General features: G+C 38.2%; 1 protein-coding gene across 2 annotated transcripts in view; it reads right to left on the bottom strand.

Annotated features, from left to right (window-relative positions):
* Positions 1 to 15,450, bottom strand: part of LOC112455252 (transmembrane protein 132C) — a 31,577-nt gene that overhangs the window by 12,473 nt on the left and 3,654 nt on the right. For both annotated transcript variants that reach the window (XM_025017054.1, XM_025017055.1), the window contains exons 2-3: positions 9,268 to 9,411; positions 4,713 to 4,986 (exon numbers count right to left, since the gene is read on the bottom strand). In XM_025017054.1, the coding sequence (XP_024872822.1) occupies positions 4,713 to 4,986; positions 9,268 to 9,411 (418 nt within the window). The remainder of the gene's footprint in view (positions 1 to 4,712; positions 4,987 to 9,267; positions 9,412 to 15,450) is intronic.

Raw genomic sequence — 15,450 nt, 5'->3', positions numbered from 1 at the left:
TGCATCTCTGTAACCTTCATTGATAGAGCCATTATCCATTATTCATAACTGTTATCTATTCTGCCTCGAACTTTATTCCCCTAACCGTCGTGACAAGACAAAAGGTGCGGTAAGCGATATTAAAAAATATGAACCGCCGGAAACATAAAATTCATAAAATATAAATTAAACAGAAATATGCAAAACAGAATAGAAAAATATTAAATTTATCTTTCTCCCAAAAACATATATGTACAATACATAAACATCTTAAATAAATAATAAATAAATGCAAAAAAAATACCAACTCTAGGACAGAACTCAATTTTTACAGTAAACACTCAATATATTTTATACACTTCGAAACTGATCATTATAATCATTTTTTAATTATTCTATAAAATTAGGAAAAAATAGAACAATATTATATCTCATTTTAATTTTGTTTGATTTTACTTCTCGCAGAAAAAGCATGCAGAAGTTGTTGACCTTTCACAAAAGGCAGAACATCAAAGCTTGTCTCAACCATAACGAAGAGTCTTCTCGCTGTTTGCCGATGAAACTATCTTTTCTAATAGCACATACTATATATTTTTTCTAAAATAAAAAAAGTTATTATCGTAATAAATTACTTCTCGCGTTTGCGAAATAACCGATTAATTTTAATCTAACGACTTAACATCGTAAAATCGCAAAAAGTTTAAAAGCAACTCATAACGGATTTTCGTGGACTGTAGTTATTTTACAACTGGCGAGAGGACTTGTTCTTGCAGCTTGCCACGATGTTGCTCGTACACGTGGGAGATTAATTCCCACGTTTACACGTTCACGTGGACGCGTCGTCCGCGTCGGTGTACTTTACACTAGTTGAGCGTCGTCAATGGGGGAGCTCCGCAAAGGGGTTGGTTGGGCAGGGTCGGTCGGTCGGTCGGTCGGCCAGACTAGTAAGCTATTTCCAAGTTCGCTTCCGTCCATACAGACTGGCGAGCTTTGGAAGGAACATCAAACGGCTCGGATATTGCAGCGAGGGAATTTAAATCCCTGACGCCACGTTGGGGTGTATGTGCCCCAGCCAACTACTATATCGCTCGCGTGGACGAGCGTCATGCTCTCTTGCAATGATAAAAGCAGCGGGTGGGGTTTACATTCGAACGCGAACTGCGGCTCCTTCCCTTTCTTTCGTTAAATATTTTCTCATCCGTATCAAGACTCGCGAAAATATTTACGAGACCACCACTACGCGGACTACGACGCGCTCGTATTTGTATTTTGTATTTCACCGTGCAGAATGCGTCGTTCGCGAAAGAGACGCGAGAAATCCTTTGAGAGGAATCACCGGTTACATACATCGATCTTTTGATTCAGTTTCCATCGCGTGATGTAAGTATATACATATAGAACGTTAATAGAGAGTACAAAAAGTCTAAGATCGTACTATTTGCGACGATTTTCAATTCTTAGATCCATAACAAAAATTTTTCTTATTATTTTTGATATCTTCGAACAACATAATTCTTCTTTTATACGTATAATTTAAAAAAATTCTAATCCTTTGCAACAACGCTTAATTAAAATTTACTCAAGACATTTTTCTATTATTTGAATTTTTCAAACTTTCATTTGGAAACATCCGAGGATTAAAGTCAATCTGCTTTTATGAAAATTTGTAATTGAATGGCACCTTCTTTCCTAACTTTCTATATTAATCATTCGCGACAATACCGGGCTAATAATAGCCTGAGACGCGATTAACGGCGCGTAATTAATTAAGAGTTTCAGAAATCAGGCTGAAAACTTTTTTATTTCTCGTACATTTCTAGTTTACTTTCTATTCTCCGCGAGAAATGTCAATTTTTCAATTGCGAGATTTTCCAATTTGGGATTCTATTGAATTATCCTTCAGCAAATCTCCCATGAGAGATTTAAAAAAAGCGACAAATATTTCGATCAAATTAAATTGATCAGATTTAGACAATTTAGAACCGTAATTTTTTATATAATTCACAAGTTCGTACCTCTATTTTGAAGAAAAGGAGACACTATAATATATTTCTAGACTTGTGTGTTGTACGTAATTAATATATTCTTTACGAGAGAATGCATGTCGTCTTTATTTTCAGCTACACATTTACTCCGTTTTGTTCTTTTTAATAGTTTAACAGATTGACTCGTTGCGAGTAAGTTTCGAAAGTGTAGTATATGCAGCAATGTACAAAGGTTGATGTATGAATTGAGCACGCAGTTCAACTTCCAGGATCGTAAAATTATATTTTCATAGATGAATAAAGCACGCAGTTACTTAGTTACTTTCCAGATATTTTCGAGATCGGTGAGATTATTTTGCGAGTTTATTAAAAGAACATGGAAAACATTTTCAACGTAGGATGATGTTTCATCGACGGCGAATGGTAGGAGGTTGACGGGGGAGATACAAGAGAGGTGCAAGGATTTTACGTTACTGGGCGTAAAATATGCACAATACACGGGTTATTACGTTGATAAATTTCATCAGAGAAAACAAGCGCGCGTGTCGGAGGTCGCTAATTGATAAATTAGATAATTAATTCGTTTACATATCCTTTTGAAGGCGCCGCGTGCCCGCTCGCTTGCTCGCTCGCTCGCGGGAAGTTGTCGGAAACTCTGTCTGCGCTTCTTGATTATCCTTACTCTAATTGCAGCTCCTTCCACGCGCGAGACTCGAGTGAAGTTTTTAATTAAAAGAGACCTCGTGCGAGACCTCTTTTCTTTGACCTTTGCCCTGCTTTATCCGCCAATATTGCGATTCTAGATTTTAAGATCGACTTCACCGACGACTTTGTCAAATTCGATATAACGCATAGATATAACAAATCCGCAGGATTAAATTAATAACTTATAATATCATCTACTAAGCAGAGAGAATTATTAAATATTAATTACCCTTCAGTTAATTTGAGGATGAGGCTTTAGCAAAAATATCAATGAAAATCAGTCGTCGCAGTTTGTAAAGTATATAAATTTTTTGCACTAAAATAGAATTCACTTGCAAAGTTATCTAAAGAATATGATTTCGCAGACATACCGCCGCTATTATAAAAAGATATATAAACTTGTCATTGACCGTTTTATACACGATTTTGATTCTTCAGCAATTATTGTCCGAAGCGGGATGAAATATTTTTCTTAGTTAATTAATCATCTAAGATTCTATCGGGTGAATGTGCCTGATCATCGACGTAATTTCATATTGACTTTCATACGCAGAGTTGTGTACTATGCACCTGCTGTGTCGTGTTACTGGAAATTGCGAGCATGTCATAGATAGTGTGGACCCGTCAGATCTAATATACATACCAAGAGGCTTGTGTCCTAATTGCGTGAACTTGTTGTGGCTTAAAAAGTGATTTATCAAAACCGCGTTTGACTATCAGACATAACTACAGGCACTTTTATCACCGATTTCAAATTTTTTAAATAAAATTCGATGAGACTTCGCTAGAAAATAAGTTACGGTCTAATTAAGAAAATAGTCGCTAGTATATTTTTCTTACAAAAAGTAAGAAAATTAATGTTTCGCTCTACGTACATTTCACTTTGTAAAGGAACGCGGAAATGCGCCGATACCGCTCGAACGTGTGGCAATCGAAAATTTCATTACGATCCGTTGTTACGGCAGATGCGTCGCTGCCGTTATCAAAATGGGTGTACGTAGCTCTGGCGATCGACTCTGCGGTATCGATGGAATTTTGCCACGGACTAGAAATATCGCCGTTATGGTGAAAGCGCGGGCGCGGAAAAGCCGAAGAGAAAAGCATCAGAGTGCTCGCCGTGGGAGCCAAAGAGGGAAAAGCATTATCCTTTGTCGGTCCTCTTCCTCCCTTTTTCTCTTTCTCTCTTCACGGAGCTTTTCCTTTTTCTCATCGCCTCTCCTTCCTTTTTCTCTCTTGTCTCGGTGCTCGCGAGGATCGTAGATTGGCCGACCGAGTGGAAACAGATTCTCGCGCGGCGGGGTGATCGATATACGTGACCGTATTGATCGTTCTCGTCGTTCGAGTTAGCTCTTTTCCGAGGGATTTTCACCGACAAAGTACGCAGTACGAGGTGCAAGAGACGAAAATCGTCGCGATGAAAATAATCATAACTGAAGAAAGAGCGTTGAAATCTAAAAAATCCTTCAACTACTTTTCCTACGACATCGTTTTAAAAAGTTCTTGATCTTATCACTGCAGTCATAGAATTATGACTTTTTGCAGTATTATAGTCTCTAGTATTATATATTTTTGTAAGTAAACTTCAAATTAGTATTCTATTTAACTGTGTAAGAATGGAATTTTGTAATCCATTTGAACTTCTGGAATTCAGTTTGCAAAAAGGCTTCCTTGTTCAGTAGCACGAAAAGGATTACTAGTCTTGATATTTCTGCTAAGAAAAAATTGACTCGAAACTGATCAAAGAATCGTTAAAAAATAATGTGTAAAAAGTGAGATATCTTGCAGATATATACGTATATACGTAAGTTACGTATCTAATAATGTTCCACGTACGAGGGCGATACTATAATTGTAAGAATTTTTAGTGCCTGGTTATTTCGTCTAAACTTTTGACCGATGTCGGAGATAAATATGGAGAACGAAGATAAAATTCTTGGTGATGCAAAATATTCACATCGGCGCTTCACATTTTATTCTAATTTTTTCGCTCGCGTGTATAAACTTGGAATTAACATTTATACCGCTAGAAGAATCGCGTATTACCTTGGAGATCGGAAGCACCGCCTGTATATCGTCCTTCTGTATCTCCAGCCGTGCCTGCAGTTTCCGTCTCTCAACATGATGATGATGATGATGCTGCAGCTGGCGTTGCTGCATTCGCTGTTGTAACTGATCAGCGCCCGTCAACTGCGAGCTGTTTTCCTCCTCGCCCTCGAGCGCATAACGCACACTCCATACGATCCTACCGCCGTCCCAGTTTCCGCTTATGCCCTCCTCGCTGGCCTCCAGCAGCATCGTCATTATTTCTTCCGCGGATCTAAGAAAAGGAAATAACAATAATCTTTGAAATGCGACATCCACGCAAAAAATTAAAAGACTACTTTCCAAAAAGTAAAACAAAGTTTCTTTGTACAAATATTTCTGATAAAAATTAGATAATTGCGTTAGAAAGAATAACAATGAAATAGGAATTCATAAGTTCACAATAAGACGCTAATGACGATTGTTTGAAAGCTCAAAGTGTCGTGAATACTTCACGGAATTTGTGTATCACACCTAATGAAGGAGATTCGAATGAATGTTCGTTCATGTTCGCTCGTGTGAGTATACCTTCGACAATTAATGTCATTCTTTTCCAAATGGGTTCGCGAGAACGAGTGCAGAAATTAAAAGGAACGAAAACTCGCCTGTTAGTCGGCTATTAAATCGCAAACACAGAAAATTGTACGTCATTACAAGAATTTAACGATCCTCTCGCGCGGGCTTTGTATTTTCCTCGATGTACGCTTTAAAAGCGTTCCTCTAAAACGTCTTTACTTGTTCTCAGCTACACGCGATTCCTCGTCTCATTCATATTTTACGACGAGCAATGGACGACGTCGGATTATTAAAATTACCGTAAAATGAGCAGTTTTCATGAGAATCATGAATTAAAGCGCAATTAAATATTCATAACCATGTAAATGTAATTAGACATACCCATTTATCGAATTTAATTAAACGTAACATTATTTAGTACCAATAATATATCTTTTTGACGTTAAATAAATACATATGTATGATCTCTTGGGCGTAAAATTATACGTATGTATGTATGAAAATTGTAAAAAAAAATATGATATATTCTATTAAAATGTGAAGGTGTGTTTTCATTCCACACAAAATTAGATGCTACACTGAGAAAAAAATCCAGGTCTAAATGATCGGATAATTCATTCAAAAATTAACAAACGGACAATCCGACACTTTCAATCGGAATAATTAAAAAACCGATCAATTATCAATGATATCCGGCCATCATTGATTGGACATTATTCTAATCTTGATCGGCTTTTCATAATTCCGATTAAAAGTATCGGATTATCCGTTTGTTAATTTTTGAACAAATTGTCCGATCATTTATTTCTCTGAGTGTAACAATAAATACAATACCAACTGATCTTGAAAATTGACTTGAATTTTTAGACTAAATAAAAAGTTCTTATTAACAGTTTTTTTTAATTCCTAAGAATATTAACACGATACATTTCATCATTAGTTTTTTTTTTAGTTCAAGTTGAAAAACAATTTTCGCTCCTTCAGCTTTTGGCTAAAATTACCTCGTAAGAAATTGTTGCGCATTGTTCACAGTAGATTTGAAATACGGTGTATGTAATTTGTGTTCTAGAATAATAGGAAGTAGTGCATTTAAATCATTATCAAAGGATATCGTGATAAGTAACATGAAATTACACGAGTCAACTTGAAAGTGTAAATTGCCATCGAGTTTCAAAGATGACGATAAGTTCGGTAAAGAGTTAATAATATCCATCGAGAGTTGAGTTTCTTCGACGCCCCCATCCATAATTTACGGTTTTTTTTTCTTCTTTTTGTTGAACACTCTCTTAGTAAGCGTCTCGTTCGCAGCGTCAGTCGCTCATTACGCCTTCTCGAGATTCTTATCTTATCGAGATGAAGGCAGCGACGTTATTTCAAAGTAATTATTCTGCAGCCTCGAGCCACTTGCCTAGCTATGAGGAGCCGGTATCACACGAGGTATCGGGTCTGATCTCGATGCGAGAACCGTCGCGTTCGCTACCAGCGCGCGCCGCGCGCCGCGTGGAATCTCGATAAGCGGAACCGCCGGCGAAGTTGAGTTCCCTTCACCCTCCACCCCTTTATCGCGGCCGTTGATCCACGTTGCGTGCGTGCCGGGTGGCGTTAACTCTTCGCTCGTGTTCGCGCGATCGATGATCCGCGGCTGAAGCGGGTGCAAATCGTCGATCTCGCGAAAGCGTGCGCGAAGCTGCCGGAGTTCGAAGTCGAATCGAAGTGGAATCAAAGCGGACCATCGACGCCGACGGGTTAACAGCGATAACGAGAATCTTGTCTTGCTTGCGGATTCCCCGCCTCCCCTTCCGCCTTTATTCCACTGTTCCTCCGCCGATTTTAGCACGCATCGCATCGCTACGTCAGCAATTGGCGCGTCTCGCCCGATGACTTTTTTCTTTATCAGTGCTTCGCAACTGCGGTATATAAGGCGATCATTCGACTGCCATCGCGAGTATAAATTGTCCTTCTGAGTTACATGATCGATTATGCGTCGCAACGCGCTAGTTTGTTTAGCGGGTTTGCTCGTGGGGCTTGCAGCTACGCACGTCGTCCAGGGATACCCTGTGCAGGAGGATGTGCAGGATCAGGACGCGTTAACCACGTTAACGACTTTAGTGACAACGACACCGATCGTCAATGTCGTCGATGTCGTCGTTGACGCAAACGAAAAGAAGCCCGACAGTTCAAGTTCATCTAGCGAGGAAAAGGATGCTGATAAACGTACGAGAAGAGACTTGTACCTCGGCGACAAATGGAGGCCCTTGGAGGACGAGGATCAGGAAGAAGAAATAAAGGAACTTGAGCGCGTGAGGCGTGCAAGCAAACGGAAGGTTGAGAAAGACGACGATGACAGCAGCAGTAGCAGCAGTAGTAGCAGTAGCAGCAGCAGCAGCAGCAGTTCTTCCAGTAGCGATGATGATGATGATGATGACAATGACGATGATGACAACGACAATTGTTGTAAGAAGAGTAAGAAACGTGTAAAAGCGAAGAAAAATGACGACGAAAATTGTGATGATGATGATGACGACGACGACGACGATGAGAAGTGTGACTGCGATGACAATGATAATGATCGTAAAAAAAGTAAAAAACGGCGCGTGAAATCAAAGAAGAATAATGAAGAAAATTGTGATGATGATGACGACGACGATGCGGAGGACAAGAGAAAACGAAAAACAAGACACGTTAAAGAAGATACTTCGCAAAGTATATCATCGTCCGAAGAAAGGAAGAATAAACAGAAAGAACGATTTATTCGAGCGGTTCAAGATACATCGGAGAGCAACTCGTTCGAAGAGAAGAACAATCCGAAAGGTCGATTTATCAGAGGGGTCAAGGTTAACACGGAAAGCGGATCGTCATCTGAAGAGAAGAACAAGCCGAAGAACTCGCGATTTATCCGAGCGGCTGAGAATACTTCCGGAAACGACTCGTCCGAGGAGAAGAACAAACCGAAGAATCGATTTATCAGAATGGTCGAAGATACTTTAGACGGGAGTAAATCATCGTCCGAAGAGAAGGACAAACTGAGGAATCGATTTGTCAGAACGCTCGTTGATACTTCGAAAGAGAGTAAATCGTCCTCCGCGGAAAGGAATAAACCGAAGAATCGTCTTGTTCGGTCAACCGAAGATTCCACGAGCGAATTGTCATCTGAAAAAAGGAGTGAGGCCCCTTTCTTTATTCGCGCTTACAAAGTTGAAGATGTCAGTCAACCGCAGCGTATCATAGAGCAAACCGACAAACCGCACAATCGAGTGATTCGGTCCAAGAATGACAAGAAAAAGAAGAAAAAGAAGACTACAAAGACGAAGCGCCATTGCACGCCTAAGGCGACTACTGTAGAAGCAGATACCTTGGATCAAACGACGTTATCAACGGACTATCTTCCTGCAGTGTGACAGCATTAATTTCGATACTATATTTCTTTTACGTTAAAAATACAACACACAAGAAGATTCCATAAGTAATATAATTTAGAATATTGTTACTTGTGTGGTTAGCTAAACTCTTTAAATCACAATAAATATACTCAAATAAACAAATTTGTCTGTTCTTCATTAATCGTCTAAAACTGTTGTAAAAAAATGGACACAATCTTGTACATGATAAAAAAAACTTTAAACTTTATAATTAAAAAAATTAATATTAATAATTTGAATGGTTAAATGTTAGTTTCTGTTAAAATAAAACACTTTGATATAAAAGATGTAAAAATAGAAAAGTCAAGTTTTGAAAGCATTATTGAAAGAAAAAATTAACAGATCTTTACTTTTGCTCGTTCGCCCGAAAATTTTTGTCTTATTCGTTTTGCAACAAGACTTAATTCCCTCGTATTCTCGGTTTAACGAACGGAAACGAGGGATTTAAGTTGCTCATTACATTAACCGCCCTCATGTTCACAATTCCAGTAAGAGTCTTTCTAAACTCGCCGACGTATGCCAGCTTAACAAGGGCAGATTGCGCGACAGGGCTATTCTGAAAGAGTACATGATGTACTTACGTGCTCGGTGCACGCGACGGGTTCTCCTTACGTCGCGCTGTGAACGTAGCTGCCGTATTCTTTACGTTGACATCGCTATCGACGATCCAGTCAGGGCTGCTGGAGGAAGCATCCAGGATCTTCACGCCGGCCTTCACACGCGCTCTGAAACATACCGTAAACGTATCATTCAAGTAATAAAAGAATGAAACAAAACATCGATGTTGATAATGAATAGGAAAAATCTGTGATGTAATTAATCCTTTACTCTTTGCAGAGAGGTAACTCTTTGTTTGTTAATTTGAGAAAAAAAAATTTCAAACGATCTCGTTATTTAATAATTCTGTATGTGTAACCGGCTTGTTGTATAACACAAATGCGTATCGATGCAATAACACCGCGATTCGGATTTCTATATATAAAGATATTATATTATATTCTCGAATCTCACACGATTCGAATTGCGCTTGGAAGATAATTAAGATAATTTTTCAGGAGTTCGTATTCCACTCAAAACATGAAAACATATGCATATCAGCATCAAATACCGCAATATCGAATAACCTGTATTTTAATACCCTTCCGATACCTTACTCTTCAAAAAAAATATTTAATTGAATTTCACCAAAAATGTAAATGTTTTACTTGTCTTATGATTATCATTTTGTAATTCAATAATTTCAAGCGATACGCCAATCTTCCAGTATAGAAGATCAATTTTCAAAACAAAACTGATAAACTTTCAGGAATTTTTATTGACAACCAACGTTCTCAAAATTGATGTAAAAAATGTGTTAAAGATGATTAATAATATTATTAAGTACTGTCAAGAGAAAAGATAAGAAGGATAACACAAAAAATATGTTCAAAGAGGAATGTGTGTATTATCATATAAATATATATAAAATACAAGTCACGTGCAACGTTTCAGAAATGTTTCTCTTCAACGATGACTTATACAAGTACTCCGGTATTTTTATTACTCATATCACGTCGTATCGATCGACCCGCGTACGTTTCTTTCATCCATCGTATTATTAGCTACGTCCCTCTGTCATTAAAAATGAATGAACGTACAGTTCTTTACCGACGAGACCCATTGCCCTCATGTTGCTCTAACAATACGTCAAGTGTACTTACACTATATGTATAGTCGACGAGTTTCCCCCTAGACTTTAAGAGTCACAAAACAACTACAGGTCGCAATTCTTTGAACGCGAGTCAATAACTGATATTTAAATAGTTTCGTGACAAGTTGCATGTCTAAAAAAGCACGTTTATATATATTTCTTTTAATTTCTTTAATAAAATAATACACATTTTTTCAGTATTAATGTGACATATATACGAAAAAAAGATAAATAAGATGTGAATATAAAATCAACTTTTCCACTCTGTAATTGCATTCAATTATCTTCCCACGATCTTGCCAGTTATCCTCGGTAAGATGTCGAACATAGATATCGGATTTTCGTTCGATCGGATCCTCTGATGCAACGAGGACTCTTCACATATGGTACCGTGCTTCGAGCATCGGTTCTCGGTTGTCATCGCAATAATACCACGCTACTTCTCGTCGAGGCAATGTCGCGTGCACTCCGTTCCCGGCGGAGCCGCATCCGCGGCAATCCTGAGAGCCGGATTGAAATTTAAGCGGCACCGTATAGCGTCGCGTCGCCGCGAAACGCAGCTGCAAGAAGGCTGCAAGAGCGTCAATAATGCAGCAAACTTCGCATGCACTTCGCACTTTATCGTATGCGTATGTGACACTTCTCGTTCATCCGGCAATCTTTCTTGCCGTTGCTTCTTATCGAGTGACATCCCGGTTTAGGAGCATTCTCGAAGCTTCCGGAAAATGCCAAAGAAAAAAACAATATAAGAGATCAAAAAGAAATAATAATAACGCTAGAAACATAGCATGAGTAACGAAGTACTTGCAAAGAAATTTTCTTTGATTAATCCAAATGAACTTAAACAAAATTAATGATCTATTCTGAGAATAAAAAGAGTAATGTTTAATACAGAATATCAAGAAATTAAGTGTCAAGTATATCTTATTTCAACAGAATTTATTTTGAAATTTATTGTTAGTCAAAGGTCGGCATTTTTACTAAAAACAAGAAAAAAAATTATCTTTAAATTGGCCAAAGAATTCGTCGAAAGAATTCCGATAAAAAGCACATATGGCGAGTCTGAAACATCTATATAATCTAAAACGGTAACAGAGATCTTCAGGCACGTTTCTTTCGATTTCGAGATATTCGTGTAGATTTCTGAAAAATTTTCAGAGAATCACGGACGATTACGTGGAAACATGCACATCTAAATGGAAAATTCGCGACATTCGCGTTTATCTTTGTCCTCGTATATAGCATCGCGAGAGAGTACGGGGCCATCTTTTCCGTGACTACGCGGGAGACGTTTTCCTCATCATTGCCAAGTCGACACGCTCGTGCGAGGGAGGAAGCTGCGTTCCTTCGAACTAACTCACGTTCTAGTTATGTGACCGGGTCACAGGGTCGGTATCATGTACGCGGTATACAAGGCGAGGGAGGAGAGGAATGCGGCTGAAGAAATGCGTCTGTCTGTCGCCGCAACGCATAGATATTCGCCATGATGCGACGTAACATTATGGTACACTGCGGTCGACGCGGCAAATCAGATATTGTTGTTGTCGCGATACGGTGAAGCTGGAGAACAATTCGAAATTCAAGAGATTATATACGTAGCTGTAAAACAATTAATATATTCATGATTTCGCATTCCTTTTCAGACCTTTTTTTCTTAATATTTGTATTTCAATAATATGATCACTGTTTCCATTTGTCATTTGAAGATTTATAAAGACCATATTTTTCTACCTATGTTATTTTTAATATTTTTCTTTTATTTTATTGTATTCTTTTTTTTATGTAACTCAGTATTTTCGATAAAATCGGAACCTTTGATTATGTGCGAATGTGGATTATTGTATAATAATTATTTCATAGGATGTAAAAACTGATTAATAAAACTATTACCTGAAGTCAAAATTATTTTAAAAAATATAGAAATGAAAGAAAAGATATTCATACTGTCAAATGCCATATTTTACAAGTTGTATAATTTATTGGAAACGTGCACTCTACCATTGCGGCAATGTATCTTCTTAAGTTTCTATTTGCGTCTCCGACTAGGGACTTTCAATCTCGTGGAGGTCGTTCTTAATTCAAGCTGAAACGGGAATTTTCGAGTGCGCGAAAATGCAATGTCGCCCGGCCGTAAGCGGATCCCGCTGTGGAAAGGTGCACCGAGTGGCTAATACGAAACTTCGGTCCAAGCTAGACCGGATATTGCCTCTTCAAGTTCCTTCGGCGTATTTGCCGAAGCCGAGTGAGCGGCCGGCTAATACGTATTTAAAGACGCTGCACCACCAGTGCCTCCCATAATAACTCAATTTGCTTTTTCCCCCGAGAGAGACGCGGACCGATGCCTTTTATCGCGCCTTTACCATCGCTAGAGCGTATTACCTTCCCTTATGCGCATTGCCATAACGTTGGTGGATAAACGCGGAAACGATTACAAAGAACACGATATTTTCCTGAAATCCCGGTATGAAATATTTCTAAGGCAAAATGTCGCTCTAAGAAGTCAGCTGATTTCTTGCAGCAAATATCCAGTGAGAGATACCACGATATCGCGCCAGCCGACAGCAGTTATGGTTAAAAATTCTCGGGCAACGGATGCTCGTCCCTTGACTAATAACAAAGGAACATTCTATTCCATTATTAGCGTAATGATGCATTTATATTTTATGTTGATATATTTTATAGTACATATGACCTCTTTTGAAGTTTTAGATTAATTGGTTGCAAACTGCCAAGTTTAAGATCTTTGCAGATGCGTCGCTTCAAAATTCCACTGGCGTCAAACATTATAGCATATGGCTTGCACTGCGGCGCATACTGTGCCGCATATTGCGGAGCACACCGCGGGCTTTACACACACACATACTGTATTAACTTTGTCTCCACAATCATACTAACAATGCGCGGATGTTCCTCCAAAAAGAACCCCGCAGTTGTTCTCCACCTCGAGTGTCATAATTTAAGCGTACAAAAACAAGCGTAATTACTATCTCCGCATGGTACAGTCCGCCTTCTCACTTCCAGCAATTAATTTACATATCTCCGGTCTTAATCGTTTCGACGGATCCAAAACCTTAATTAAATTAAGCTGAGAGTAAATTAAACTTCAGACAACAGCAGAGAAAAGCGTGTGGTGCGCGTAACAAAAACGTAAGGGAGAAAACGTCAATTTAATCCTTCTTGCGCAACGCCGTAAAGACAAGAGCTGCATGAAAATTTACCAAAGTAGCTAACAGAACAATCTCTCCAGATATAACTCTTAAGTACATATTTTTTATATTATTTGTTCTTCGTAAACATTGTACTTTCTATATAATAAAACTTTTCAAGTTTTGATAGTTTACTTATATTTTGAACTTTAATCAAACTTATATTTATATTTGATAAGAAAAGAATAAGAGATATGATGAAAGAAATGATAAATCTTCTACGGCAAAACCAGAATTGAGCTAAAACGAAGCAAGTTCTCTATCAAATTTATTTTTCTTGCTAATTATATCGCCCTGACAAATGACAACAGAGTAGTAACTACAGGTTAAATGAGAATTAGCGGAACGACGACACGAAAGAGGTGGATATTGGGTCATCGTTAAACAACGCCCAGGACTCGCCGGTCGGGCGAGTTAGGAGCGAGCCAATTACAAGTTCAAATCAAGTTATTTCCGTGAGCCTATCTTGCATTTACATACAAATCGCCGATGTGCGAAGCGACGGACGGAGAACGCTATCGGGAACGATCACGAATGCATGCCATGCGCACACGCTTTCACGCTGACGAATGACCGAATGTCGCTGTAAAATTACCGTTTATTCAATGAGTCTCTCTCTCTCTCTCTCTCTTCATCGTTCGTGTTTTGGCCGATCGATCGACATTGGCAGGAATAGTCGTGTATAGGGATATGTGTATGGAGATATAGAGAGTTAGTAAAGATCAACAACCATATGTACTACAAAAAACAGTTTGAATATCGATCAAGATAAATTTAGCGTAACTCTAATCATGAGTCGCTATCACATGCAGTTTTCCAGTCAGTGTGCAAAATAATCGTAAATATAGACATGAAGAAAAGTTAAGAACATTTTCATTAATATCAAACAAACTGTACGTTTTTCTCGATTCACGCTTCAGCATTTACAATTAAAAGTGTGAGATAACTAAGGACTCTGCATAGCTGTTGCACTGTTGAACGATGCAATATCGCAGGGGTACAGAGGCGAAGACCTATGGTTGGACTAGTGCGGCTTAAGAGGCGGCCGCGTAGGAAATCTACGGTTTAACGTGGCGCTGTAAGAGCTTTAGATTAAGGTTGCGAGACATAAAAAGCGGGATAAAGCCCCCCCTCGACGCGGACAAAGGCTACGATTAGCTCTTAGCAAGCTCTTTAACGCGTGAAGAAATTTTCGCCCAACTCGTCGTATTTCCAGAGAGCTTCTCCCACAGGGTAGTTTCGCGTTTAAAATATTTAAGAGATTTGGACGAACGTTTTTTCCCAAATTTTCGTATCTGGAATTACATTTGTTAAATAAATAGGAAACAAATAAAGATAAAGAGAAAGAAAGGAAGGAGATATATCATATTTAAAATGTTCAATCTTTTAAATGTTACAGTAACATGCATGAAAATATAATTAGGAGTTATTCTAACGCGTAATCTCTAATGTCGCGTATGAATTATTAATTTTCGAGATCGGTTAACTGTTCGCGAAATTATGCAACAATAGTGATAGGATACTATTCTGTAACTAATAATACATGTTTGTTAAACATCACGATATTATTAATTTGATAATAGTTGCCTATCGTTATTATTGACGAGACAAAATTCAGACAAACTGACAAAAGTTAGAAAAATAATCATCAACGCAAAACGTTTGTAAAAGATTTGCATAAAAAGATATTCTAAAATAATGTACGCAATAGAAGGATATCGCAAGCCAAATTTTCTATGTTTACGAGATTATTAGCATTACATAACGTGATTAAATAAAGAATAATAATTTATCTGCGTAAATAACTCAACTTTTGTAAAAATATGACTATCTCATTAATTCTGCAAAATTGCCGACCGTCAAGGCTA

Source organism: Temnothorax curvispinosus, unplaced genomic scaffold (genome assembly GCF_003070985.1).
Source record: "Temnothorax curvispinosus isolate PA1 unplaced genomic scaffold, ASM307098v1 QBEX01005936.1, whole genome shotgun sequence".
Lineage (NCBI taxonomy): Eukaryota > Metazoa > Arthropoda > Insecta > Hymenoptera > Formicidae > Temnothorax > Temnothorax curvispinosus.
This window is presented reverse-complemented; position numbering and strand designations above follow the sequence as displayed.